The sequence below is a fragment of the Podarcis liolepis genome, assembly GCF_965112155.1.
Source record: "Podarcis liolepis genome assembly, chromosome: 2".
In the NCBI taxonomy this organism is placed as follows: domain Eukaryota; kingdom Metazoa; phylum Chordata; class Lepidosauria; order Squamata; family Lacertidae; genus Podarcis; species Podarcis liolepis.
In genome coordinates, this window is record NC_139555.1 from 107,864,723 (window position 1) to 107,889,974 (window position 25,252).

The following is a 25,252-nucleotide window of genomic DNA, read 5'->3' on the forward strand; positions in this document are numbered from 1 at the left end:
TTCCCTCTATTTATTATCAACTATTAGTGACCAGGGCTAGAGTTGATCTGCTTGACACAATCAAAGCTGAGAAATCTATGTGGCACGAACTGGTTGGATGCAGAGAAATGGTGGTGGGGAACCAGCTGGGGAACCAGCAAGAGAATAAGGATCGGGTCCCAGGGAGTGGTGGTGGGACAATGATAAGTGGACAGAGGAGAAGACTGGGAGGAAGAAGTATCAGAAGCTGAAGAGGTAACAGGGCTTAGTGAACAGGGGCAATAAATGCTGGGAATGCCAAGTTGAGAATTTGGAGATCTTTGGGTTTGGGGTAATCACATGGGTAGAGGACTGCTGAACTCAAGTCCTGCATGTTGCCTTCCCACAAACATATGGTTGCCTCATAGAACTTCCTAGAAGGACTTTAATCGCAATACACAATCCAGCCTAATTCATTGGATTCAACTATGGGTGGTACAAAATAAATAGGAAGCTTTGTACTGTAAACAGCTCCAAGCAAGTCATCAACAAGGAATCTTTATTTTTAAAAAGAAAAATAGCAGAACCTCTTAATGAAGCCGGGTGCGTTACTTCCGCTTCATTACTCTTCTCAGAGCTTTGTGTACCTCTTTGTTCCTCAGCGTATAGATTAGTGGATTAAACATGGTGACAACAAATGTATAGAAAAGGGAGACCATCTTGCCCTGATCCCGGGAGTAGTTGGATGGGGGCTGGAGGTAACTGAAAATGGCCGTCCCATAAAACAGGGACACCACGATTAAGTGGGAGGCACAGGTGTTGAAGGCCTTTTGCCTGCCCTCCGCTGAACGGATTGCCAGCGCAGCAACTACAATGTAGCCGTATGAGACCATAATGAGTCCTAGTGGTACTACAAGGAACACTACACTGGAAGCAAAGAGCACAGCCTCATTGAGAGAGGTGTCAACACAGGCCAACTTGATTAAGGCTGGCACCTCGCAGAAAAAGTGATCCACCCGGTTTTGTCCACACCGCGGGAGGCGAAGAGTCATCACCGTCTCCACCACTGAGGTGGTTAAGCCACTAATCCAGGAAACAGCAGCCATTTTGAAGCATAGGGATTGGCTCATAATGGCACCGTAGCGCAGCGGGTGGCAAATGGCAGCATAGCGGTCGTAGGCCATGAAAGCCAAAAGAATACATTCTGTGGAGCCCAGAGCAAGGAAGATGTAGAGCTGGGCCACGCAGGCACCGTAACTGATGGTCTTGCTTTTCCTCCAGAAGTTCACCAGCATGTTAGGGCCCACACTGGTGGTGAAGCAAAGATCAAGGAAGGAGAGATTGGTGAGGAAGAAATACATGGGGGTGTGGAGGTGGGGGTCCAGCCACGACACCACAATGATGGTTGTGTTGCCTAGCAGAGAAACATCTCCAAGTGTGGGCGGTCAGCCATTCCCAATAACACAAATTCTGCTTGGTAACTCTGGTTACCTTCTTCCCATACTGCTCCCCCGTACATTATCTGGAATAAGATACAAAAACAGTAACAAAAGACCATTTCAAAATGGAAACTGGTATGAGCAGCTGACACAAGAGCCATAGTGACACATTTCTAAGACCGAGGACTCAATAACAGTATGAATACGATCCAGGAATCACACACATGAGGAAGGAACACATGCTACACTTGATTCGTACAGCCCTCCTGACATTCCTGAACCACTGCCTCCATCAGTCCTGAAAGCATAGCAATGAATAGCAAGGGATGATGGGAGTTGTCTTTTAGAAACATCTTGAATCCCACATGTTCTGGTTCAGTTTCTACACAAAGGACCAATTTAGGAAGGTGGTGCTTGGAGAGGCTACTGCTCAGTTCACCCCATGAAATATACTCAGAGTCGCAAAGTGATTTCATGCTCTTTATTCAGCTCATAGTGGTGAGGAGGAATGAATGAATGTCCCCTCACAGTATCTGCTTTATATACATTATTTACACAATGGGCTGCACATGATTGGCTAATTCCGGAATTCTATTGTAAGCCAATCAGGTTGTGGATTCACTTCTATCTGGAGCAGGATTGGGTGGTTCCTGCCAACCAATCATACTGCTGCATTGTTCTAGGACCAATCAGACTGCTGCATTTTGGATCCTATTGTTCTAGGACCAAACAGACTGCTGCAGTTTGGATCCTATTCAACTCAGTACATAACACCCCACCTTGCTATAGCAATGTTTGAGAAAAACAACCCGGTGCGCAGCTCTCCAGAGGTTCTGTATGTCTTCTGTTAGGTCTACATATCCTGCTCTTCATTGTCTTAACTGTTTTCACTTGGCTGGGATGTGCCCTTGAACTCTACTGGGTGGAAACTAGACACATAAAAAAACATTGCGAAAATGCTTTTTTTAAAAAAAAGTTTTGAAAAATATGTGGAATTTGCCATAGCTGACCATCGCCATCTAGAGTCACATTTGTATAATGCACTTTAAAGGTAAAGGTAAAGGGACCCCTGACCATTAGGTCCAGTCGTGGCCGACTCTGGGGTTGTGGCGCTCATCTCGCTTTATTGGCCGAGGGAGCTGGCGTACAGCTTCCGGGTCATGTGGCCAGCATGACTAAGCCGCTTCTGGCGAACCACAGCAGCGCACGGAAACGCCGTTTACCTTCCCGCCGGAGCAGTACCTATTTATCTTTCACTTTGACGTGCTTTTGAACTGCTAGGTTGGCAGGAACAGGGACCAAGCAACGGGAGCTTACCACGTCACGGGGATTCGAACCACCAACCTTCTGTTCAGCAAGTCCTAGGCTCTGTGGTTTAACCCTCCAGCGCCACCGGCGTCCGTAATGCACTTTACAACACCCTTAAAATGTTTTATTTGCAGCTGTATAGCTGAGTCTCTCTTGCTACTTGCTTGCCTGGATTGAGGCATTTGCTCTGATCTAGCAGGTCTGTTACTATGTTTTAATGTGGTTACTCCACCTTTTTCTAGCACAGCGATAGCCAACATGGTGCCCTTCAGATATGATTCGACTCCAACTCCCACAACCGCCAGCAAGCAGGGCCAATAGTCAAGGATGATGGAAGTTGTAGGACTAGTGCAATATCATTGGTTTCATATTTTTTATGGTGTTAATTGTTTAGTCTAATGTGTAACTGTTGTAAACATATCTAACAGCAGTATATAAATATATATATTTCATAAAGAAATAAATATGTGCTAAATGGTGCTTTTTTAAAACGCACCAGAGAAGTTTAATTAGTACAAAATGAAGCAGGTACATTGCTGACAGGAATCCAGAAACTGTGAGTTAGGCATACCTGTTTTAAATAGAGGAAGGAAGGAAGGAAGGAAGGAAGGAAGGAAGGAAGGAAGGAAGGAAGGAAGGAAGGAAATAGTAAAATATTGTTTGGCTCTGAACTGGACATCTTGGGGTCAGATTACAAAGCTTACTGAAAAAGACAAGGTATTGTGTTAAAGTAAAGAATAAAAATTCCCAGTTAAAATCTATTAGAATGAAATAAACTACCCGTGATCATATGCTAATATATGAACATACAATCAACCACATTTTAAATTGTGTAATAGTATTCTGGTTTCCAGATCTCAGAAAGAATGTAGACTTCAAAGAGGTAAAAAAAGAAGAAGACAAAATATGGAAACTTAAAATGATCCGTCACTGAAGGCTTTTCCTACTAAAAAGATCTAAAAAGAAATGGGTTCCTTTTAGCTTAGGAAAGCTTAAGAGATTATTAATTACCTGACTACGTATTAGCTGCAAACTCAAGTAACAGAAACACAAAGGTGTTTTTGTTTGTTTGTTTAAAGGGAAACTTCAGAAGGGAGCATTTTGCAATAAAGATGCTCAATCAGTGTTCCACCTGAAGCGTCAAAATCCTCTCTCCAGAGGCTTTTCCAGGCAGGAGGAACAGTGAAGAAGTGTGGCTGGGCTAAGATAGTACAAGACCGCCTAGCCTCAAAAAACCTGACAACAGATATCTTTGTATTACCTGGAATTAAAAGACTGCTATTGGATTTATAAACAGGATAACGAGCAAGACCTATCTTTAACCCATATCTCAAAAATTTCCTACTGGTACCACTTTCTGAAATCTAGCCATGTTGTTGTTTAGTCGTTTAGTCGTGTCCGACTCTTCGTGACCCCATGGACCAGAGCACACCAGGCACTCCTGTCTTCCACTGCCTCCCGCAGTTTGGTCAAAAAATCTAGCCATAGGTAAAGGTAAAGTGACCCCTGACTGTTAGGTCCAGTCGTGGCTGACTCTGGGGTTGCGGCACTCATCTCGCTTTACTGGCCGAGGGAGCCAGCGTACAGCTTCCGGGTCATGTGGCCAGCATGACTGATCCGCTTCTGGCGAACCAGAGCAGCACACTGAAACGCCGTTTACCTTCCCGCCAGAGCCGTACCTATTTATCTACTTGCACTTCGTGCTTTCAAATTGCTATGTTGGCAGGAGCTGGGACAGAGCAACAGGAGCTCACCCTGTTGCAAGGATTCGACCTGCCGACCCTCTGATTGGCAAGCCCTAGGCTCTTACCTTTGCCTCCCTGAGAACAGCATTTACAGCCCTCTATTTTCAAACAATGCCCACCTCAGTCTTAGATGGAAGATATAGGAATGTCCCAAGGCATCTAAGATTTTGTATTTGCGGGTCAGGTGAAGTAGAAGATCTCCCCCATTATATACTCCATTGTAGCTCAATCCAAACCCCAGAAAGAGATTTTTGGTACAGCTGCTGGCTTTTGCAGACCCCTGAAGTGAAAATATGCCGGCTCTTATCTGACTGTGATCCGCTTGTCACATATAAAACAGCCTTATTTGCTAAAGCCGCTAAAAGTATTTGTGCTATTTTCATTAAAGACAGTGCTGTAGACTGTGCAGGGATTCATTGATTTGGTTTATTGCAAATACAGTGGTACCTTGGTTTGCAAATAGCCTAGTTTACAACCATTCTGGATTACAACCAAGTCAAACTCAGAAGTGCGCGTCCCTTTTAACAGGTTTTATTTTTATTCTATTTGTTGGATCTATAATTGGATTGTAATGGCTTTTAGCTAAATACAATAAAGTGTTGTTGTTCATTTCCAGGCATATGCCTCAAAAATATGGGGGTGAGAAACTTGGGGGGGGGGGGGAGACAAGAAATCAAATAACTCACCAAAGTATTGTGAAAAGTGCTACAGTACATCCCATGAATCGAGAACACTGAATATGTAATCTCTGCTCTTCATTTTGTTTCATTTTATAGCTGTTCTTTTCTTCATTTCACATTCATCCATTCTATAATTTATGGCCCCTTTATTTCTCAAGTAGACACTCCTTACACTAACTCACCCCTGTCTCCGTAAGAAGCACACTCATGCCTAGGCCAGTTTTGCACACTGGCAAATGATCTCTATTTATTTAAAATGCATATACCCTGCACTGCATTCTGAGATCTCTAGGCAGGGGACAGTAAGACATAATCTGTTTGCGATAAATAAAATTAGCATAAGCCATTAATCTCATGGAGTCGTCCATAGGTTGGCCTCTTGGTCTGCTACGAGGGTCTTTGATAGGGAAGCAGGTTCCTCAACCCTGGGCCCCTGAAACTCTTACAGGACTGACTGTGGATGGTGTTCTGTAGACCAGAGATGGGCCAATGTAGCCACGAGGCTGCAGTGAGGAAGACACCCTGAGGAGATATGTGAACCAAGGAAGACAGGAAACTGCCTTATACAAAGTTAGAGCATTAGTCCACCTATCTCAGAACTATGCCGACGGGCAGCAGCTGTCCATGACTGCAGGCATGTTTTTGCCAAGCCCTTTCTGGAGATGGCAGGCAGAGCATGGAAGAGGAGTGGTGCGGTTGGAAAGGGAAGGCTTGCAGGAGTTGAGGGGAGTTGTTCAAAACGCTGGGAAAGGCTGCTTTACACCTGTGCAGAAGGAGCTGAAGCAGATGGAGGTTGAAAGTGAATAAACGAAAAGTCTTTAAAAAGTGGAAAGAGCATTAACATTTTTGGGTGTCAAGGGGAGGGGGTAAAGGGACAGAACAGGAGACAGGTGGAGGCAGCGGAACACAACGGCATACGTTTGGAATCAGCTACATCATGTTTAATGTAAAGGATGGGGGTGGGAAGGAAAGGATTTCCCCCATCAATGCTTACCTTGGTTTGTTGTTGTTGTTTAGTCGTTTAGTCGTGTCCGACTCTTCGTGACCCCATGGACCAGAGCACGCCTTGGTTAGTCTGCCTCATTCAGCCTTGACTCTTCTGGCTTAGCATCATCTCTCATAGTATCTGCATACTTCTGGACATATACATGGGCACCCTAGCATGGTTGCTCTAACTCGAAAGGGGCCTGGTGGGGTCAGGGGAGCTTATTTTATGATTCCTTCCTGAAGGAGGACGACGAAGCTGCCTCCCCACTTTTCAGCAGCTCTCCGATGGAGTCCCAGAAGGACCAGAGCTCAGACTGAATAATTAGGGGAAAGCTACATCTTACACTGCAGCAATGAGCAAGGAAGCCTCAGAGATCCGTCCTCCTCCTCCGCACGATTTCCTCAGGAGAGGGTGCCTTGCACCAGAGAAGGGATGGGAGGGAAAGGACTACTTCACCCCTTAAGGAAAAGGGAGGAAGAATGTCTCTGCCGTCTTAGAACCAACAAGCAATGTGGACACTTAGAAAGTTGCTTGAAGAAATTTATTTTATTGCTTATTAATATTCAGAGTAGTCCAAATTGCTGTTTGGAAATGTGGAGAGGTGTAGCAGTTAGAGAACAGGATTTGGTCCAAGGGAACATCTGGGTTCATGTCACCACTCAGTCACAAAATTCACTAGGGCAAAGGTTTTTGAGCTTTTTGAGTTCCCCGCTCCCTTGAGCAACTGCTACACCCCTGTGGGGCTCAGCAGCCCAGTCATGTCACCCCTTGCCTGCAGAGCTGGCAGCCTCTCACCCTTTTTCAAACACCCTCCCTTGTGGAGGGCTCCCTCAGCCTCCTCTCCTCTCCTCTGTGGGAGTCCTATGGACAGCTGCCGCCCCAGTTTCTGAGCTGCCCTCCCCCCCCAAAAGAGAGGTGCCTCCTAGAGGCATCATTCGCCAGGGTAGCTTGCACCCAGGGCTGCTGCAATAAACAGCTGTGCAAGCCTTTGAGAGGCAGAGAAGTGAGAGGGCATCAGAGGAGGGAGGGAAGGAAAGAGAGACAGAGGCCAATGTTGCCCACAGAACCTCTGACCATCATTCAAGACACCCCAGGGTGTCATGGCACACTGGTTGAAAACCATTGCGCTAGGAGATGATTCACATCAGGGTTCCTTCCCCCTCTTCCATTGCTTGTCTCCTTGCAATGCATACGGCACAGTTCACTCCCTCCCACTTGTGTTGATCCTGCTACTCAGAGCCCTTCCAGTTATTTTCTATTGTTCTTCAACACGTTCCTGACACAATAATTGTGCATTAGTGTCGGATTTATTCTGCTTTAGTTTGTTCTACGATGCCTCCTTGTTGCTGCCACATTAATAATTCTCATTATAGGCTAATTTGTTGGATTATTGTGTGGTTGATGACAAAAAAAGCAGCTTTGTGTGATTACTGTCATAGAAGTGATTTTATTGAAGGGTTTTTATTATTATTAAAATAAATTGTGGAACCTCTGAATGAAGCTGGGAGACATTGGGCTTAAGTTCTCTTCGTCAGTCTTCTTAGAGCTTTGTGCACCTCTTTGTTCCTCAGGGTATAAATGAGTGGATTGAGCATAGTGGTGACAAATGTATAGAAAAGGGAGGCCATCTTGGTCTGGTCATGGGCACTGTTGGACGGGGGCTGGAGGTAGGTGAAAATGGTTGTCCCAAAAAAGAGGGACACCACAATCAAATGGGAGGCACAGGTGTTTAAAGCCTTTCGCTTGCCCTCAGCTGAGCGGATTGCCAGCGTGGCAACTGCAATGTAGCCGTATGAGACCATAATGAGTCCTAGTGGTACTACAAGGAACACTACGCTGGAAGCAAAGAGCACAGCCTCATTGACTGAGGTGTCAACACAGGCCAACTTGATTAAGGCTGGCACCTCGCAGAAAAAGTGATCCACCCGGTTTTGTCCACACCGCGGGAGGCGAAGAGTCATCACCATCTCCACCAGTGAGGTGGTAAGGCCACTAACCCAGGAGACGGCAGCCATTTTGAAGCATAGGGATTGGCTCATAAGGGCACCATAGCGCAGCGGGTGGCAAATGGCAGCATAGCGGTCATAGGCCATGACAACCAAAAGAATACATTCTGTGGAGCCCAGAGCAAGGAAGATGTAGAGCTGGGCCACACAGGCACCGTAACTGATGGTCTTGCTTTTCCGCCAGAAGTTTAACAGCATCTGAGGGCCCACACTGGTGGTGAAGCAAAGATCAAGGAAGGAGAGGTTGCTGAGGAAGAAATACATGGGGGTGTGGAGGTGGGGGTCCAGCCGCGACACCACAATGATGGTTGTGTTGCCCAGCAGGGCCATCATGTAGCAGGGCAGGAGAATTGCAAAGAGCAACATCTCCAAGCGTGGACGGTCAGCCACTCCCAATAAAATGAATTCTCCTTGGTAACTGTGGTTACCTTCTTCCCATAATGCTTTCCTGTACATTATCTGGAAAAAGGAAAACAAGGAAAAGAGTGAAACACAAGTTCAAAATTGAGCTAGTATAAACAGCTGACAGAAGAAGATTAGTGGTATCGTTCTAAGCCTATGATCACCCAAGATTCCAATAAGGTGGTACCTCAGGTTACATACGCTTCAGGTTACATACGCTTCAGGTTACCGACTCCGCTAACCCAGAAATAGTGCTTCAGGTTAAGAACTTTGCTTCAGGATGAGAACAGAAATCGTGCTCTGGTGGCGTGGCAGCAGCGGGAGGCCCCATTAGCTAAAGTGGTGCTTCAGGTTAAGAACAGTTTCAGGTTAAGAACGAACCTCCGGAACAAATGAAATACTTAACCCGAGGTACCACTGTACTTGAAAAGAAAATAGATTTCCACATTCTATTCTAGGGTTGTGTTTTTGGCAATGCTTTGTTCGACATTTTTGAGCTATTTTTAAGGGAAATCGGCAAAAACAAAATTGCTGACATGTGTTTCCCAAACATTTTGCCCAGATACTACTTCTGATGGAAGGATTCTGTGTATGTCCGGGAAATTTCGTCGTACGGCAACCCTACCATATTCCATGTCCAAGCTCTAGTAAGTGCCACCTCTGTCAAACAACTGCTGAATCTATGAATATGAACCAGAAACCATGTGTACAACAAGAAAACATTCTTATTTCCACATAGCTTAACCGTGGTCCTCTAGATATTGCCAAGCTACAGCTCCTGTTAGCCCCTGCAAGCATGACCTATAGTTATGAGTGATGTGAGCTTTAGTTCAGCAACATCTGCAGGGCCAATGATTCCCCTGCTTTAATACATCACACCTTGCTGCAGTAATGTGTGGGGAGAAACCCCACACATGACCCCAAGGTGATTCTTTAGCTCTTCTGACTGGTTTTCCTACCCAGACCATAGCTATGGGATGAACTATATTCTCAAGGGTTACAGAAGACAAGTCCATGCCATAGTGCATAGGTAGGCAAACTAAGGCCCGTGGGCCGGATCCAGCCCAATCGCCTTCTAAATCTGGCCTGCGGATGGTCCAAGAATCAGCGTGTTTTTACATGAGTAGAATGTGTCCTTTTATTTAAAATGCATCTCTGGGGCACAGGAATTCGTTCATTCCCTCCCCCCAAAAAAATATAGTCCGCCCCCCCCCCCAAGATCTGAGGGACAGTCTCCTACTGAAGAAGTTTGCTGACCCCTGCTATAGTGCATAATACAAAGTTGAGGATAGCTATGTTTGAGCATTACTGGGGAGAGGGTGATGCAGAGGTAAGAGTAAGATGAGACCATGGCTGAATCTAGACATATATAAAAATGCTAGATTATATATATAAAAATACTGCCACCTAGCAGTTCGAAAGCACTCTTAAGTGCAAGTAGATAAATAGGGACCGCTTTATAGCGGGAAGGTAAACGGCGTTTCCGTGTGCTGCGCTGGTGCTGGCTCGCCAGAGCAGCTTCGTCACGCTGGCCACGTGACCCGGAAGTGTCTTCGGACGGCGCCGGCTCACGGCCTCTAGAGCGAGATGAGCACGCAACCCTAGAGTCGGACATGACTGGCCCGTACGGGCAGGGGTACCTTTACCTTTAGCCTGCACTGCATTCTGAGATCTCCGAGATAGTGTGGGTGGGGGACAATTGAAGCATGGAAACCCAAGCCATTTGCAATAAATAAAATTAACAAGAACTTAAGAAGAAGAGCCCTGCCAGGTCAAGCCAATGGCCCGTCCAGTCCACACAAGAGTGTGGAGGCAACGCTCCGCTTGTGCTGAGGCACACCTCGCACCCGGCATGCAACAGTGTGCCAAGGAGCCTTGTGCCCACGCTCCTTGAACTCCTGCCCCTTGGCTAGAAGACAAGCTTTCCCCCCTGATCTTTTGTCCTTTCATAAGATCTGTTTACTAGACAGAATGCTTGGCTGAAGCATGACAAGGAACACAGACACAATCCACTTTTGCAACATCTGCAGGAAGCACCTGCTGACGTGTATTAGCTAATGTTTAAAATGTGCTTAGATGGAATGTGTTAAAAGTTCAGAGTGGTTTCACTACCTCTTTTCCAGCTGTATTTTATCCAATAAAAAGAGGCTCCACGAATTTGCCTTTCAGCTTGCTCCTGCACAGCTCACTTGCATCCAACCTCCTGTCATCCTTGTTATTCCATGATGTGGTTCATAGTTTTGTCTCTTGGTCTGCTAGGAGAGCCTTTGTTCAGGGAGCTGGTGGCTCAACCCTGGGCGAATGAAGTTCTCACTGGACTAACTCTGGATAGAACTCTCAGGTCAGCCTGGATAGCTCAGTTGGTTAGAGTGTGGTGCTGATAATACCAAGGTCGCAGGTTTGATCCCTGTATGGAGCAGCTGCATATTCCTGCCTTGCAGGAGATTGGACTACTAGATGATCCTCAGAGTCCCTTCCAGCTCTACAATTCAAAGATTCCATGATTCTGCAGTCCATAGATAGGTCCGTGCAGTCATGAGGCTACAGTGAGGAGGATTCCAGAGGTATCTTAGGTGTGCCTATGGACCAAGAAGATAGAATGCTGCCTTACACCACGTTAGAGCGTTAGGCCATCTATCTCAGTATTGTGCCATGTTCTTCCACCTTGCATCCCCAGATGTTGTTGGACCTCAACTCCCATCATCCCCAGCCACCTTAGCTGATGGTGGCGCTTGTAACCCAACAACATCTGGGGACCCAAGCTTGAAGGACATTGGTCTATACTGATGGCAGCAGCTGCCCAAGGTTGCAAGCATGGGTCTCTCCAAGACCTTCCTGGCAATTGCGCCTGTATGCAGAACAGATGTTCTGCCACTGAGCTACAGCCTTCCCAGTGTGACTAGAAGGAGAGGGGCAGAGAGAAAAGACAAAGACGGTGGGAGACACCCAAGTGAGGGGGAGCCAAGCAAAGGAGGAGGCTGTGTAGACGGATAGAGGCAAAGAGATGGAGAGAGAGAGGCAGAGAACTAAAGCAGAATGGAACAGTGGGAAAGGGAAGGCTTTGAGGAAGATGTTAGGGAGAGAAGTCCGTCAGGCTGATGATGGGGAGAGGAGAGGGAGGGAGGAGTGGACCTAGTTTAGATTTGCAAAGAAACCCACAGCATTCAACACATAGACTTCCGTCCTCAACCTGGTGCCCTCCATATATTTCAAGACTACAACTCTTGTGAATAAGCGTAACAATCCCATCCTCCCTGACTATCGGCCATGTCAGCTGGGCTGATGGGAACATCTGGAAGGCCCCCTGCCAGGAAAGGCTGCTTGACACCTCTGTGCTATGTACAGAAAGAGATGAAGCAGTTGAAGAATGGAACTGAATGCAGAGAGTCAAAATGCCATGCATTTCGAGCATCGATGATAGTGGGGCAGAGGGAGGGAAGGACAGCTCCCTTGCCAGCTCTTACCCTGGTTGGTCTTCCTAATTCAGCCCAGCGCCTTAGTTCCTCTGGCTCAGCATTGTCTTCAAGAGTACCTACATGCATCTGCCCACCTGCTTGGGCACACTAGCATGATTTCTCTAACTCAAAAGAGGCCTGCTGGGGTCAGGAGAGATGATTTTATTATGACATCACGGAGAAGGGCAGTAATGTCTCTTCCCACTCTCCTGTTATGGGGCCCCAGAAAGACCAGAGCTCAGACGGAATCATTAGGGAGAAAAAATATACACATTATAATGAGCAAGGAAGCCCCAAAGACTCCCCTACTCCCCCTCCCTTCCACGGCATCCTCGGGAGGAGTTGACGTGCACCAGAGAAGGGATGGAAGGGAAAGAGCTGCTTAACCCTTTAAGGGCAAAGGGCAGTGGAGGAGTGCGATTACAGTATTTAAATCCTCAAGCAATAACTAAACTTTAAAAGTTGCTAGAAGACATTGATTTTCCCGAGTACTCCAAATGACTGTTTGGAAACACCTACATCCACCCCAAAACATTTGTGCTTTAAAAAGTTTCGGGATTGTAGCAGGAAGTTATGGGATCTGTACTGAATGGGGATGAAGCAGTGTGAGTTCTCCCAGAGAAGTGCTGCTCCAGAGAAGCGGACACGGAGCAATGGATCCAAACTACAAGAAAGAAGATTCCACCTAAACATTAGGAAGAACTTCCTGACAGTAAGAGCTGTTTGACAGTGGAATTTGCTGCCAAGGAGTGTGGTGGAGTCTCCTACTTTGGAGGTCTTTAAGCAGAGGCTTGACAACCATATGTCAGGAGTGCTCTGATGGTGTTTCCTGCTTGGCAGGGGGTTGGACTCGATGGCCCTTGTGGGCTATTCCAACTCTATGATTCTATGATTCTAGGTACAAGCCGTATTGAAAGTGGGATTGCATCACAGGCATAGACAGGCTTTATGGGGTTTTTTGGGGGGGGAGGGGGGAACTGAGTTATCTGCGACCTGGTTGGTCAGTTAGATCAGTATTTTTATTTATTGACGTCATTTCGGGGCACAGCTGTCCCCTGCCCCCCCCCCAGCAATGCCCATGGATTGCATATAACGCCTGCTCATAACATCCTGAGCAAAAACAGTTATGGATGTGCAATAAAAAGAGGCCTCTGGAAGGGCCCACTGCTCCAACCCTTTGTTCCAGGATATATCGGACTTGCTTTATGGCAACTGCATTGGGACATATTCAGAAGACCATTGTATCACAAGGAGTTCTGAAGATTTCCCCCTTGCATGCCTTCAGAAGTGCCCAGGCATAGGCTGGGCCTAGCATTTGCAGCCTTGTAGAGCACAGCTCTCTAAGAATAAATTGCATTAATTGTTACCTTTAAGAGATACGTTAATCTTTAATAGATAGGTTTTAATTCTGTTAATGTTTATTAATGTCTGTCTCCTCTTGCTTTGTTCTTTATTTTCCTCATCCTGTTAATAAAACCCATTAAAGAGCAATTTTGATGGTCTTTGTTGTCCAACTGAATCCTAAAGGTCCACTGTCTTAGGCAGAACACCAGCCTTTTTTGAGTTAATGCATCTGACTGGAGCGAGCCAGCAGTAAATCACACTGAGCAACTTGGAGTTAACTCTTTACTAGCAAAAACAAGATCTGTGGAGGAGTGTCAGGCCTAATGAGCACAGCAACTCATCTCCAGTGGGTCTTGCTCCCATGAAGCAATTGCAAAGTCTCCTCATAGCTGCCTAAGTCCCCTCCTCACCAGGGTTACCCCCTCAGCAATCTGAGACTGCGCCTGGTTGAAGCTAACTTCTCCCTTGTCATACCTCTCATGGTTATGTGAGACCAGCAGGGAGGGGAGCTCATCACAGCAGGTGGGTGAGACACCCATGCCTCTTCACCAGCCAGAGACTCATCCCTACCTCGTGGTCTCCCTCCTTTCTTGCTTCAGCTCCTTATTCTGGATTTCTCTCTGCTACAGGCTCCTTTGAGTCACTGAGCCCTGCTACCTCTTCAGCTACCAACACCTCCTCCCAGTCTTCTCCCTCTTCTCCCTTTGACCCCTCAGTGTTGTCCCACCACCAATGCCCAAGCTCTGAGCTGTGTCCTCCCACCATTCCTCAACTTCAAGCCAGTCTATGACAGCATTTTACTCTGGCTGAGCATGTCATGGGAACCAAGAGTGTTGTATTACTGCTGATGGGAGCAGCTTCAGTACCGCAGAACCAATTTGGCACTGTTCCCCCTCTCCCCAACCTGCATCTTTGACCTTACAGTGGATCTTTGGGAAGGAAGATTGATCCTCCATTTTTATTCCCATCTACCTAATGGTTATATAAATGACAGTCATAAAAAAGTTAAAGGACCCCTGACAGTTAAGTTCAGTTGCAAACGACTCTGGGGTTGCGGTGCTCATCTCACTTTACAGGCCGAGGGAGCCGGCGTTTGTCTGCTACGCAGACAATTTTTCCGGGTCATGTGGCCAGCATGACTAAGCTGCATCTGGCACAACGGAATACCGAAACCAGAGCAGTGCACGGAAGCACCATTTACTTTCCTGCCACAGCAGTACATATTTATCTACTTGCACTGGTATGTTTTTGAATTGTTAGGTTGGCAGAAGCTGTTAGGTTGGCAGAAGCTCACAGTGTCGTGGGGATTCGAACCGCTGACCTCCTGAGGCTCAGTGGTTTAGACCACAGCGCCACCCGTGTCCCCAATGACAGCCATACTAAAAGAAGAAATAAAGTTTTAGGCAAGTGAAGAGTGCCACAAAAGAGGTCAAAGAGGGGTTTTTTATTATTATTAAAAGATACTATAAACATGCACAGCCATTGTGTTGAGGCTCTAAATATCAGCTGACAAGATCCAAAAGTGAGGAGTGTGCTTAGGTTGGCTTCTGGCTAGACATCTCATTGGTCAGTGTGAAAACAGGATGCTAGACTTAGGGTTGCCATATTTCAAGAGGTAAAAATCCTGGCGGAAATGACTGGCAGAATCCGAGACCAGGGTGAAGAGTCGGTGGAAGAAGATTGGAAGAAATTTAAAGACTATTTACAGAAATATTGTAAAATTAATGAATGTTAGAATGATGTTGGATAGAAATTAAGGGGTTTTCAGTTGTAATACTATAAAGGAATATGAAAAATGGATTATTAAATAGGTAAAAATTTAATGTTGCAATAGCTTAAGATTAAAGACTAGGATAAATAAAGAGGGTAAGGATTTGCTGAACCAACAAACTGAACTGGAATACAAAAAAGGGAGGCGTGAGGAGGTCCGGGAAATAAGCTAATGAAAAATAAGTAATGGAAAGAATGATTGTTTTTAACTATTTTTATTTTGTATTTTCTTACTTTTTTATTTTTATTTTGTAACACTTTGAAAATCTTAATAAATATCTTATAAATAAAAATAAAAATCCAGACACAAAAATTTGTTGAGCTTTTTTAGGATCTGATAGTAGGTCCTCTGCTGGGTAGCCAGCGCCAGAGGCTGAGCTTGAACCAGAGTCACCCGTGCACATTTTTTTTCTTAAAAAACCCCCAAATCCAGGACATTTGCTTTAAGATTTAACCCCCCCCCCCGGATGGGCATGTAGGACCCCCAAAAGAGGGCATGTCCCGGAATTACCAGACATATGGCAACGCTAGACTATATAGGATTTTGGCTTGATCCAGCTTGGCTCATCTTAAGCAACTTGTAGTCAACCTTCGGGAATAACCATTATAATACATTCTAATTCATTGGATTATTCTGTGGGAGACGAAAATGAAAGGGGAGCTTAGTACATTTCAACAGTGCCATATAAGTGATCAGTGAGGACTTTTTATTAAAATAAAACCACAGAGCCTCTGAATGAAGCTGGGAGACATTGGGCTTAAGTTCTCTTCATCAATCTTCTTAGAGCTTTGTGCACCTCTTTGTTCCTCAGGGTATAAATGAGTGGATTGAGCATAGTGGTAACAAATGTATAGAAAAGGGAGGCCATCTTGGCTTGGTCATGGGCATTGTTGGACGGGGGCTGGAGGTAAGTGAAAAGGGCTGTTCCAAAAAAGAGAGACACGACAGTCAAGTGGGAAGCACAGGTGTTGAAGGCCTTCCGCCTGCCCTCAGCTGAGCGGATCCTTAACACAGCAGCCACAATGAAGCTATAAGAGATCATAATGAGGCCTACGGGTGCTACAAGGAACAGCACACTGGAAGTAAAGAGCACAGCCTCGGTGAGTGAAGTGTCAGCACAGGCCAGTTTGATTAAGGCTGGCACTTCACAGAAAAAATTGTCTATTCGGTTCTCCCCACACCGTGGGAGCCGAAGAGTCATCACTGTCTCCATCACTGGGTTGCAAAGGCCACTAACCCAGGCAGCGGCAGCCATTTTGTAGCATACAGAGTGGCTCATAATGGTAGTGTAGCGAGACTTCCGGTCGGTGCCAGCGCTTAATGGCGGTCCTAGCCCCGAGCTCCGGGGAAGGACTGCTTCGCAAGTTCGGGTCTTACCTGCTACGGCAAGCGGGGGACCCCTAAAATCCCAGGCGCTGAAGCCTGAGAACAAGGAGACTCGGTGGGCACCTTTGCGCCCCCCGGTACCGTGAAAGCGACACCGGGAGCGAGCGCGGTGCTGAGAGTCGCTACCCAGCCTGCGAAGTGAAGCCGCGTCGCCATTAGCGGAGAGCGCCGATTCCTTCCTGAAAAGAAAATTCGGACTGAATTCCCGTGAGTAAGACTTGAAAAATAACTGGGACCTTCTAAACTTTAAAATTTGAACTAAAAACGGGGGAGATCTAAACAAAGGAAGTCTGCCTCCCCCCGACTGCATGAAAGTGAAAGCAACGGAGCTCTAAACTTGCATCCGTTTAAACCAGCTCTTTAATCAGTTAAACCGGACATTTGGACCTTTGATCTCCCCTCTAGCTAGCAGGGCAGAGGGGAGGCGAATTGGACTAATAATTGCATGATCTATTGGAAGTTAAAAATCTCTGCCGTCTCACCCATCTGAAAGCATGAAACGGTCTGCCTTTTTTTTTTTTTAACACACTGAACTGACTTTTCCCTGTAGAGTGATATCTTGATACAAAGTTCCCACAGTGTCTGGCTACTCTGTAGTATAAGAAGAAATAATACAAACTGGATAACTGTGGCAGCTTAAAGCTACAAGCTTTCTAGCAATATTGATTTGGACTGTGTTAAGCTCTTGTTTTGTATTCTGGACAATCTCCCCTGTTTTTTGTACTTGGAACATTGTTCTATGGCCATTTTGATTTGCTCCCTCTAGAGGATAAAGTAAAGTTTGCCACAGCTTGACAGTGGAACTTTCCAAGGGAGAAAATTCCCGTGGGAAGTGACCTTGACATGAGTGGCCCACAAGAAGAGATAGTCACAAGAGCCAAGACCAAGCAACACCAGCAACAACAACAGCTGCAGCAACATCAGGCAAAGAAAAGAGGATCAATTTCAGGCCCAACAATTGGAGCAGCAGGAACAACAGGACAAGATAAAGGGACAGCCGTTTCTATGGAAGCTGTGACAGATGCGCTGCTTAAGATCAACCAAACTTTGGAGTCTTTAACAAAACAGACCTCAGAGAACACACTAAAATTAGCAGAAATTTCAGCAAGATTAAACCAGAATACAGAATCTATAAATAAACTGGTGGAGGAAAATGCCACTACGCGTCAAATTGCGGAAGATGCCAAGGCTACGGCGGGAGAGACACAGGAGAAATTAGAGCCGATTGCCAAGAAGGTTTATGAGCATGACTCAACTTTGGCCTTGTGGGACTTACAGAGGAAAGAGAGAAACTTAAAATTAAGACTGATCCCGGAGAACGAAAGAGACAACCTTGTGGAATATCTGACACGGGAGTTTGTGGACTGCTGGGACCTTGAGGAAGACGAATTCAAAATTACGACTGCTTTTAGATTGGGAAAAAAGCAAGACAGAAAGACCCCGAGAGACTGTTTGATCACATTCAGATCCAAGGAGGAAAGAGACAAAATATTAAGACTACACTTTGAAAAGGCCTTGCAAATTGGAAACTCAACTGCACAGTTCTTCAAAGACATCCCAAAACATATTTTGGATTTAAGAAACTTCTACAAGGACTTAGCTCTTCTGCTAAAGAAAAATTCCATCCGTTTCAGGTGGGAGTTCCCACAAGGACTGTCATTTGACTACAAGTTAAAGAAGGTAAAAATAAAGACAATTCAAGATAAAGAAAAATTTTTGGCAAGGTATCAGGAGGAGCTACAGAAGGGGATTGTGGACGTACTTGGAGAACAGAGGAGAGCACTGGAGATCCTGAATCTCTCGACTGGACAAAAACCACCACCATCAGAAGAAGAGCAACAACTTGGAGCTGTTGGAGGAGCCTTAGAAAAATAACAAGATGGCTCTACAATTCCTTAGTTGGAATTGTAATGGACTCAATGTGCCTTTGAGGAGAAGACAAGTATTTCACATACTGAACAGAGAACAATTGGACTTGATATGTCTACAAGAAACACACATAACCAGAGCCCACAGGAGACTACTTATAAATAAAAGGCTAGGACAAGAATTTATCTCATCAGACAAAGTCAAGAAGAGAGGAGTTGTAATATATGTTAAGGAAAAATGGGCTCCAAAAATGATATTTAAGGATGAACAAGGGAGATATCTGGCAGTGGAAATACAAATTCAAGGAGAAAAATTTTTAGTGGTTGGAATTTATGCGCCAAATGAAGGCAAATCTGACTTCTTTAAGAGACTTCATGAAACTCTTTCTGACTATTTGGATTACAATATGATAATCATGGGAGACATGAATGGTGTGGTCTCCACCAACATGGACAAGGCACAAAGACTAACAGTTAGTAAAGAAGGGAGACTCCCTAAGACTTTTTTTGAAATGACAGAAAATATGGACTTGATAGACATATGGAGAACAAGGAACCCTCTGGAGAGAGAGGGAACCTTCTTCTCCCAAGCAATGACGACCTGGACCAGAATTGATCAAATTTGGGTTACTAGTGGAATGGCTCCAAAGATTAAGAAAGTGGAAATCTGCCCAAAAACTTGCTCCGACCATAACGCCGTGAAGATGGAGATGAAACTTACAACAACTGGTCAATTCAGATGGAGAATGAATGACACCCTCTTTCGGGACAAGGAGATTCTTATGAAGGCCCAAAAGACTTTAAAAGATTATTTCGAAATAAATATGAGGACCGATGTGGAGAAAAGAGTGATCTGGGATGCAAGTAAAGCGGTCATGAGAGGATTCTTGATTCAACAAAATTCAATAAAGAGGAAAAAACAAAACGAGGAAAAAGAGAAGCTATTGGAAATGATAAAGGAAGGAGAGAGAAAATTAAGAACAAAACCAAAATCTCAGGACATCTTAAGAGAGATCAAGTTATATCAAACACAATATATGGAATTGATGAACCAAGAGATTGAATGGAAGATAAAGCAAATGAAGCAAAAGACTTTTGAATCAGCAAATAAATGTGGCAAACTCTTGGCATGGCAATTGAAGAAAAGGCAGAAACTAAATACAGTTACAAGCCTGGAGGTGGATGGAAAGAATATATCTAAACCTAATGAAATTAGAAACTGCTTCGTAAGTTATTTCAAAAAGCTTTACACTCAAGGCCCCCAAAATGAAGAAGATATAGACAAATTCTTGGGAAAATATGGATTACAAAACATCTCTCATCAAAGTAAGATGGACTTGAACCAGAGAATCTCAGAACAAGAGATAGAGGCTGCTATTCAGAACATGCAATTGGGCAAATCTCCGGGACCAGATGGATTGACTTCCAGATACTACAAATCGCTGAAGGAATGGCTAACTCAACCACTAAGAGAAGTGTGCAACGAGATCCTTGAGGGAAAAAGGGCCCCTGAATCGTGGCAAGAGGCATATATTTCACTCATACCAAAGTCAGAGACTGAAAAGACCCAACTTAAGAACTACCGCCCAATATCACTCCTCAATGTGGATTACAAAATTTTTGCAGACATTTTGGCAAAAAGATTTAAAAGAGTATTGATGGAGAAGATTCATAAGGACCAAGCAGGTTTTCTCCCCAAAAGACACCTGGCAGACAATGTAAGGAATGTAATAGACATTTTGGAAAAGCTAGAGGTGAATATAAACACTAAAGCAGTACTGATTTTTGTGGACGCGGAGAAGGCCTTTGACAACATTTCTTGGAGTTTTATGAGAAAGAATCTTCATGGGATGGGGGTAGGCCAGGGATTTGAGAATGGTATGGCTGCAATATATTCTGAACAAAAAGCTAAACTGATTGTAAATAATGTTATGACGGAGGAACTTAAGATAGAAAAAGGAACACGACAGGGGTGCCCGATTTCCCCATTACTTTTTATTTCAGTTCTGGAGGTGTTGCTGAACATGATAAGAAATGACCAGCAGGTTAAAGGTGTGCAGGTCGGAGCTAAACATTACAAGTTAAGAGCGTTCGCAGATGACCTGGTATTGACTTTGCAAGAGCCAAACACTAGTACAAAAAAGGTTTTAGAAATAATACAACAGTTTGGCCAGGTAGCTGGATTTAAGTTGAACAAGCAAAAAACTAAAGTTTTAGGGAAAAATTTAACAGATATGGAAAAGGAGAAATTTCAAGAGGAAACAGGTTTGATTGTGGTAAAGAAGGTGAAATACCTAGGGGTTTATTTAACATCTAAAAATCTGAATTTGTACAAGGACAATTATGAAAAATGTTGGTCAGAAATTAAAAAAGATTTAGAAATATGGTCAAATTTGAAACTGTCAATGCTAGGCCGAATCGCTGTGATTAAAATGAATGTATTGCCTAGAATGCTTTTTCTGTTTCAGACCTTGCAGATTCTCGACAAGATGGAATGTTTCAAGAGGTGGCAGAAAGATATTTCGAAATTTGTCTGGCAGGGCAAAAAGCCCAGAATTAAACTCAAAATATTAACAGATGCTAAAGAAAGAGGGGGTTTTGCCCTGCCGGACTTAAAATTGTACTACGAGGCAGCAGCTTTCTGCTGGCTGAAAGAATGGATGCTCCTCGAGAACACTGATATCTTGGATCTGGAAGGTTTTAACAATGCTTTTGGTTGGCATGCATATCTTTGGTATGATAAAGTAAACAGCGCTTTTAAAAATCACATTGTTAGGAAAGCATTGATTAATGTTTGGATAAGATACAAAGATCTATTGGAAAATAAAACCCCTAGATGGGTGTCACCAGTGGAGGCCAAAGCAGTGAAGAGACTCAATACGGAGGCCGGATGGCCGAAGTATTGGGAAATCTTAGAACAGGATGGAGACAAGTTCAGACTACAAAGTCAGGAGAAACTGAAGCATAAGAGATCATAATGAGGCCTACGGGTGCTACAAGGAACAGCACACTGGAAGTAAAGAGCACAGCCTCGGTGAGTGAAGTGTCAGCACAGGCCAGTTTGATTAAGGCTGGCACTTCACAGAAAAAATTGTCTATTCGGTTCTCCCCACACCGTGGGAGCCGAAGAGTCATCACTGTCTCCATCACTGGGTTGCAAAGGCCACTAACCCAGGCAGCGGCAGCCATTTTGTAGCATACAGAGTGGCTCATAATGGTAGTGTAGCGCAGCGGGTGGCAGACAGCAGCATAGCGGTCGTAGGCCATGACAACCAAAAGAACACATTCTGTGGAGCCCAGAGCAAGGAAGATGTAGAGCTGGGCCACACAGGCACCATAACTGATGGTCTTGCTTTTCCTCCAGAAGTTCACCAGCATCTGCGGGCCCACACTGGTGGTGAAGCACAGATCAAGGACAGAGAGATTGGTGAGGAAGAAATACATGGGGGTGTGGAGATGGGGGTCCAGCCGCGACACCACAATGATGGTTGTATTACCCAACAAGGTAATTGTGTAGCACACCAGGACAAGACCAAAGAGCAACATCTCCAAGCGTGGGCGGTCAGCCACTCCCAGTAAAATGAATTCGCCTTCATAGCTCTGATTACCTTCTTCCCACAATCCTTCCCTGTACATTATCTAGAAAAGGAAGAAACAAAAATAGCAAAACACCTACTCAAAATGGAGTTGGGATAAACAAAAGCAATAGTGGCATGGTCCGGCACCGAGGGCCTTCTGGCAGTTCCCTCGCCACGAGAAGCCAAGTTACAGGGAACCAGGCAGAGGGCCTTCTCGGTAGTGGTACCCTCCCTGTGGAATGCCCTCCCACCAGATGTCAAAGAGAACAACAACTACCAGATTTTTAGAAGACATCTGAAGGCAGCCCTGTTTAGCGAAGCTTTTAATGTTTGATGTGTTACAGTATTTTAATATTTTTTTTGGAAGCCGCCCAGAGTGGCTGGGGAAGCCCAGCCAGATGGGTGGGGTATAAATAATAAATTATTATTATTATTATTATTATTATTATTATTATTGCAAGGCTGTGATCACCCAATGATTTTCATTCTTGGACATGAGACTAGTCCCCGTTCTCCAAATCCAAGCTCCAGTTAAATGTAATATCTACCCAAACTGCTTCTGAATCTTTACAGTATGAATATGAACCAGGAACCACTTGTACAAGAAAACTTTCTCATGTTTACATGACTTAACATTTAGCCCTCCAGATGTTGCTGAAGCACAATTCTTTTCAGCCCCAGCAAGCATGGCCAAATACTGGGATGATGCGAGTTGTAGTTCACCAACATCTGGAGGGCCAAAGGTAATCTACTATTTTTTAAAACAACAACAACAACATTTAAACCAGATGATTGTCAGAAGAATAGGGTGCAGACTTATATGCAGTTTTATGCACATTACTTGGCTGGAGAGCTGTGCTGTGTGAATTTCAAAGAATGGCCATGTTTAGGTTAGCATATTTATTTCAGAAGGAGCAAATTACGTAATTTCATTTTAAATTAGAACCTCAGTCTAATGTCTCCTCCATCCCCGGTCAATACACATTTAATCAACATAAAGACATGGCGTAGCTTTGCTTTCAACAGTATTGGTGCATGCCCCGTGAATATTCAAAGAGTCCCAGATGCTTACCCAGGGTTCCGTTTCCTTGGACTGAGGGACAGCGGAGACGGTGGTGTCTTTAAGAGAGATGGTTTCTTTGCACATATATACCACCTGGGCCTATGATGGAGGGGTTGGCAGCATTACACTCCAAGAGGGTCTTCCTTCTCCCATAGCCACAGCCTTGGATTCCAGTAGAAATCAGGTATGACTCTCCCTCTGTCTTTCTAGCCTGTAGCTTTTTCTCCAGCTTCTAGCTCTCCTAACTCAATTCTGCACTCTGGCCTTGGTCTTCCTAGCTAGCAGGTAGTTTAGGGAGGGAGGCTCACCCATTTGCACAGAGCCACTCCCTTTGTTACCTTAAATCCTACGTAACAGGCCATTACCAGGCTGGTCTAGCTAGTCCAAGAACTGAATCCATGCTGGATCCAGGAATTAGAAGGGGCCCAGGCATACAGCCTGTTCCCCCCTCAAACTCATAACAGTATTTTCATAGAATCATAGAACTGTAATGTTGGAAGGGACCCCTGTGGGATGTGAAGGTACAGTAAAGTTCAACATTCCGACAGAGGACTAACGACCTCCATGTTCTAACCGGTTGCTGTGACAATTAGTTTTGCGGTTGGTGCTAGTTTTGAGAGATAGCTGCTCAGTTGCATGACTTGATGATTGCTACAGCAAATTAAAGAGACTATGCACTTCTTAGCAAAGAAGTGGACATCAAGGAACTGGGAGATGTTCGTTCAGTACTACCTTGGGATTCAAGTTGAAAGAGAAGAAGACGGCTCGTTTCTTCTCAACCAAAGGCAAAAGATCCATGAACTAATTGAAAGCATGCAGATGCAAGCTGAAAACACAGTTGCTACAGCCATGGCCACTGACTTCTTAAAGAATCAGCAGAGTTCAAACCCGTTGCCAGACAACAATAACGGTCAATGATTGGTAAACCTTTGTATTCAGTTACCACATGAAGACCTGACATAGCCAATGCCGTGGGGATACTTAGTAGAAAAGTAAATGCCCCCACTGAATATGATTGGGCAGGAGTTTAAAGGGTGGTGCAGTATCCAAAGGGTACTATATATTCTAAATGAAGGTTAGCAGCTGTCAGCAATCCTGGTTTGATTGGGTATACTGGGGCAGATTGGGCTGGCGACTATGCTGATTATAAATCCACAAGTGGATATGTGTTTATGTTCAGGGATGGACCTGTTTCATGGGGTAGTTACAAACAGAGCTGTGTAGCATTATCTTCCACAGAAGCAGAGTATGTTGCAGCTACAGAAGCATGCAGAGAGTGGCAAGGGAGACAGCTCAAAGCAGGAGACAGGGATGCGGAATCTCATATGTTTGGAGACATCTGCATAATGATCAATGCAAAAGGTGGAAGAAAAAGGGAAATGCTCCCCCCCAAAAAACTCTTACTTGGGTTGGCTTGCCTAATTCAGTCCAGCGCCTGGGCCCTTCTGTCTCAGCACTGTGCCCCATAGTATCTGTTAGTATCTGCACATCTACATGACTGTAGTAGCACGGTCTCTCTCAAAAGGGGCCTTCTGGAGTCAGGAGAACTGATTTTGTGATGTTATCCAGCAGGGAGGTGGTGGAACAAGTTGCTATCCACCTCCATCTTCAGCAGCTCCCTGAAGAACCATCATGGAGTCTCAGAAGGAACAGAACTCAGACTCAATAATTAGGGGGGAAATTTACAAAGGCTCAAAGGACTCTCCTCCTCGCTTGCATAATGTCCTCTGGAGGCTGTGACTTGCATGAGGGAAAGCATGGAAAGAAAAATACTACTTAACTCCTTAGGGAGCAAAAGTCTTTGAATTAACTAGCTATATGGGCATAGGCAAGGTGCTGGTCAATACTTCCATAGAGTGTATAAGGTCCAAGCCCACCAAAGGGAATCTCATTGCAGACCTTCCTGTAGACCCATTTGACCCCTTGCCTGCCCAAGAAGGGGGATTCTCCAGCAACAGATGGGGCCATAAGATCTTGTCTGTCTCCTCTTCCTTCATTCTTTATTTTCCTCATCCTGTTAATAAAACCCATTAAAGAGCAATTTTGATGGTCTTTGTTGTCCATCTGAATCCTACAGGTCCACTGTCTTAGGCAGAACACCAGCCTTTTTTGAGTTAATGCATCTGACTGGACCGAGCCAGCAGTAAATCACACTGAGCAAGTTGGAGTTAACTCTTTACTAGCAAAAACAAGATCTGTGGAGAAGTGTCAGGCCTAATGAGCACAGCAACTCATCTCCAGTGGGTCTTGCTCCCATGAAG

At 44.9% G+C, this 25,252-nt stretch overlaps 2 protein-coding genes across 4 annotated transcripts; both read right to left on the reverse strand.

The window, feature by feature from the left end:
• Positions 1-563: 563 nt before the first annotated feature.
• On the reverse strand, positions 564-23,497 carry LOC310701844 (olfactory receptor 2G3-like). 3 transcript variants are annotated; one of them, XM_083493295.1, is made up of 3 exons: positions 23,001-23,497; positions 21,848-21,989; positions 564-1,372 (listed from the first exon to the last, which is right to left on the reverse strand). In XM_083493295.1, exons 1-3 carry the CDS (start codon positions 23,073-23,075, stop codon positions 567-569), a joined length of 1,023 nt encoding a protein of 340 aa, XP_083349421.1. In that variant the 5' UTR covers positions 23,076-23,497; the 3' UTR covers positions 564-566. The 3 variants fall into 3 exon arrangements, with proteins under 3 accessions (XP_083349421.1, XP_083349420.1, XP_083349419.1); XM_083493294.1 differs by lacking the exons at positions 21,848-21,989; positions 23,001-23,497 and adding an exon at positions 8,442-9,466; XM_083493293.1 differs by lacking the exons at positions 564-1,372; positions 21,848-21,989; positions 23,001-23,497 and adding exons at positions 7,614-8,583; positions 11,991-12,052.
• LOC310700922 (olfactory receptor 2G3-like) lies at positions 15,782-21,794 on the reverse strand (the record flags this gene model as incomplete). Its single annotated transcript, XM_083490875.1, has 2 exons — positions 15,782-16,393; positions 21,339-21,794. The coding sequence occupies 2 exons, from the start codon at positions 21,792-21,794 to the stop codon at positions 15,854-15,856; spliced, it is 996 nt and encodes a 331-aa protein (XP_083347001.1). The 3' UTR covers positions 15,782-15,853.
• Positions 23,498-25,252: the final 1,755 nt, after the last annotated feature.